This window comes from Austrofundulus limnaeus, unplaced genomic scaffold, assembly GCF_001266775.1.
Source record: "Austrofundulus limnaeus strain Quisiro unplaced genomic scaffold, Austrofundulus_limnaeus-1.0 Scaffold48, whole genome shotgun sequence".
Classification (NCBI taxonomy): domain Eukaryota; kingdom Metazoa; phylum Chordata; class Actinopteri; order Cyprinodontiformes; family Rivulidae; genus Austrofundulus; species Austrofundulus limnaeus.
In genome coordinates this window covers 1365799-1369412 of record NW_013952450.1, presented here as the reverse complement: position 1 = coordinate 1369412, position 3614 = coordinate 1365799, and the positions used below count along the sequence as shown (strand labels likewise).

Here is a 3614-nt window from a genome sequence, read left to right as displayed (position 1 = left end):
TTATTGTCATTAGTGATTATCTCAATTTCGGCTAAAAGAAGTGACAAAATCCTACACACTGTGCCTTTAAAAGGTTGAATTATCATTATATGAGAAGTTTTTGTTAGTTCTGTAAGRTCTATGTATTACAGCAGGCTGGGCTCTGCTTTTTATATTCAGGTAAGGGGAAGGTCATTTTACTGAGGCCAGCTGACTGTGCTGCTGGTTTTCTGCGATATTATTCAGACTTCCATTTATCAATCACAAATTCCCTTCAATGTGGCGCAACATGTGACAAGCTGTAATATTTCAAACCTCAAAAAAAAGAACACTTTACGTTGTGTGTGGTTATAAAGAACTAAAAAAGTAAGCTTAAATTCAAACACTGTGATGGAAGAATAAAAACCAGTCTTTTTAAAGTACCTTTGAGATGCGTTTCGTCTTGCTCTGAATCCGCTTCTCTACGACTTGTCTCCAGTGAGCTGGATCGTCACTCTGGTGCAGACTTAACTCGGCGCTGGTGCGACCGCCAGAGGAGGAAACGTTCTTGTCGGAGATCGGTGCAGAGAGCTCTTGAGCTGCCAGAGCAAGAACCTGTGAGATTTAAATGAGACTGGACTCAGGGCGTGTGGCAAACACAGCACAGAGCCTCCTTAAAAACATGCTAAAATACTGGCTTCACCTCCAAAATGTCCAACCGCTGGCGGAGACTGTAGTTCAAGGAGTAAAACTCTGTTGTCAAATACTGCGTAACCTAACATACACAGAAATGATGTACTTTATTTATTTATTTTTTTTTGTGGGGGGGGTGTTTTACAGGAGACACATCCTGCTTTAAAGTCCTTCTTTTTCGCATTTAAATCATTCAGTTGGGGTCTAAAAAACAGCAATGCTTTGGTCTGAATTCCACCTTATTGTAGCTCCACAAGCCCCTCTTTCACCCCTTTTCAAAGAATGAAGACAATAAAAGTGGTCCAGACCTTATTTAGAAGTTCTGTTGCAAAAACTTTGCTTAATAGTGCAGAAAACGTCAGAGAGAATTCTGAACGGGTTGAAAAATATGACCCAGACAGAACCTAAAGACATCTGTGCACCATTGGGAGAAACTAAATTCATCTTTTCTGCACTYCTAGAGACTCCAAGTAAACAACAAAATGTATTTAACGGTTTAAAAAGTGGATTTTGCACACATCCCCTTTAAGAAATGAACTGAGGAGAATCCTACAGGAATGCAGGCAGTGACCGCGAGAGCCACCATCGTCGTCTGTCTGAGACGCAGGAAGCCACTGATTCTGTATTTATCCTCCATGTGAAGAAGCACTTTGGTCATCTGCACGCTAATCTGAAAACAAACATAAAGCAGAATGTTCAGACCCATCTGTACAGCTGGATAGAAAAAAAACATGCAAGGTCAGCATGTCCTTTTTACCTCCCTGGCAGCGAAGACATTCGTCCTCACCAAACTCTCAGCAGCTCTCAAACTGAGCTCCACACGCTCGGCGTCCTCGGACGACGTTAAAGCTGAGTCGGTTGACACACGAATAAAAGACATGAGAACGGATTAAATAAAATGCATTCGAGGATGATTTAAGGCAAACAGATCGCATTAACGGAGACGTACTTTCCAGGCAGTCTCGAAGGTACCGAGGTGGGGACGCCCGACCCGTCTCCTGATCTGCAGACATATCGTACGGCGTGAAGTCGTCGTCACTGGAGCGGCAGAGAGACGCAAAGTGAAAAAGTGAAACCTGTAAAACGTCTCAGCCTTACTGACGGATCAAACGCTTACCTGTCGAGATCTGAGCCTGGACCTGTTCCACCTGGTTGACTTTGTGACGTTACGTTCTGAGGAGATGTCGAGGTTTGACTCACGCTCTCAGGAGAGTCACGCCTGAAGACGACATAAAACTAAATAAAACATGGAAGAACGATCCCAGAAGCTTAGGTCGGACAGCTGTCAGGATWTACATGGTGATCGTAATTTTATTGATTGACATTCTATTTAAACAACTTTAAATTTATTGTTTTTATTGTGTAGTTTCACTTTATTTTTCTTTTTACAGATCCTGACTTGTTGTTTTTAGATTGCTTCTGTTTCTGTTGTGGTCCACTGCTGAGATGTGACTCCACAGTGCAGATGAAATAAAGCTCTTATTATTCCTAAAGAGAGTTTTTTTCAACGCATTGAGATACAAACAGTATCTTTTCCACTATTACAAGCTCCCTGCTCACAAACCTTGTAAAATGTTTGGCTAATTTACGAGCTTCTGGCAAAAATGAAAGATTCTAAGCGACCTCTGTGAGCGGTTCTCTCCCTCTGCTGACCAGAGGACTTCCTGTGTTCTCATCCATCCTGAGTCCTGACAACGGCTGAGTCCAAATTCAGGGGCTGCATCCTTTGAAGGCTCAATTTGTCAGCTGATTACATCGCAGCGATGAGCCGAAGGCTGTCCAAATTCGAAGTCTCCTCCAATTACGGCCCACAAATTTGTCCTCCTTTTCCCCCTCATATGGTCTGTCTGTTAGTTCTTCGTGTACTGCCTCTGAGCCAATTTAGTAAATTTATTCACAATATCGATATAGTAATAGTTTTGCTAATTTCTGGGTGGGAATAAAAGCTGAAGGTTAGACATCCAAATTCACAGCCACTTTACTCCGATCGGCAAAGGACACCTGGACCAGGTACGCCAGGTCCTTCGAAGGAGACAGCCCTTGAATTTAGACACAGCMCACAATTCAAAATCTACAACCTAATGCTATTTCTGTTTAGCTTCATAATTTGTGATTTCCTTAAAGTCTAAAGTACCCATCCATCATCTATACCTGCTTCTTCCTTTCAGGGTCGCTGGTGCCCAGCAGTGACTGTGTGAGGGGCGGGGTACACCCTGGACAGGTCACAAGTCCATCACAGGGCCACAAAGGGACAAACAACCATTCACTCTCTCACTCACACCTAGGGACAATTTAGAGTTACCAATAATAAGCAAATCATTTGTAAACAGTAATAGCTCAAACTTTGTGTTGATGTTTTGAGATTTGTAAGCCCACAACATTACGGGAACAGTTCCTAAGACTGGATCCTGCTCCTCTCACCCAGTTGATCAAACTCTCAGACCCACCCGTTTCCAGGCTCAGGCTCTGGTTCATCACATGTGTCAGGAGTTATGAGAGACAGCAGCTCTCGAGTTTCTTCGTCCGGTTCGTACTGCAACACAAGACAAACCAAGTTTAGGTGAACGTCTTGTGTTTGAATCAAGTCAAATTTGGTGGTGAATCTGCAGAAACCTACATGTTAGTGATGGTGGCAAAACAAGCTTTACTGAAGCACTGAAGATTTCAAGGGCTATTCAACTGGTGGCCGATGGGCCACATCCGGCCCGCCAGTGACCAAAATTCGGCCCGCCAATTGGTTCATTCATGTCTTAGGCCCAAACCCCCGGTTTTCTACTTTAATTACTTGTTGTTTTGATGAATACATCATTTTGATGAGTAAACTTTTTAAAGTGTGCCAATGAATGATGCCCCTGTTACTTCCTGACATTTGTAAACAGATTATTAAGAGGATCCCTAATTAGTTGTAACATTAGACTTTGTTTAATAAACATATATTTTAACTGTAAAATAAAGACTAAAAA

General features: G+C 42.5%; 1 protein-coding gene across 1 annotated transcript in view; it reads right to left on the bottom strand.

Moving 5' to 3' along the window:
• telo2 (TEL2, telomere maintenance 2, homolog (S. cerevisiae)) overlaps nucleotides 1–3614 on the bottom strand; it is a gene marked incomplete in the record, with an annotated part of 10141 nt that overhangs the window by 1296 nt on the left and 5231 nt on the right. Inside the window, 7 exon segments of the mRNA XM_014008193.1 lie at nucleotides 403–573; nucleotides 662–733; nucleotides 1205–1321; nucleotides 1409–1500; nucleotides 1601–1689; nucleotides 1769–1870; nucleotides 3099–3184. Coding sequence (XP_013863647.1) covers nucleotides 403–573; nucleotides 662–733; nucleotides 1205–1321; nucleotides 1409–1500; nucleotides 1601–1689; nucleotides 1769–1870; nucleotides 3099–3184 — 729 coding nt within the window.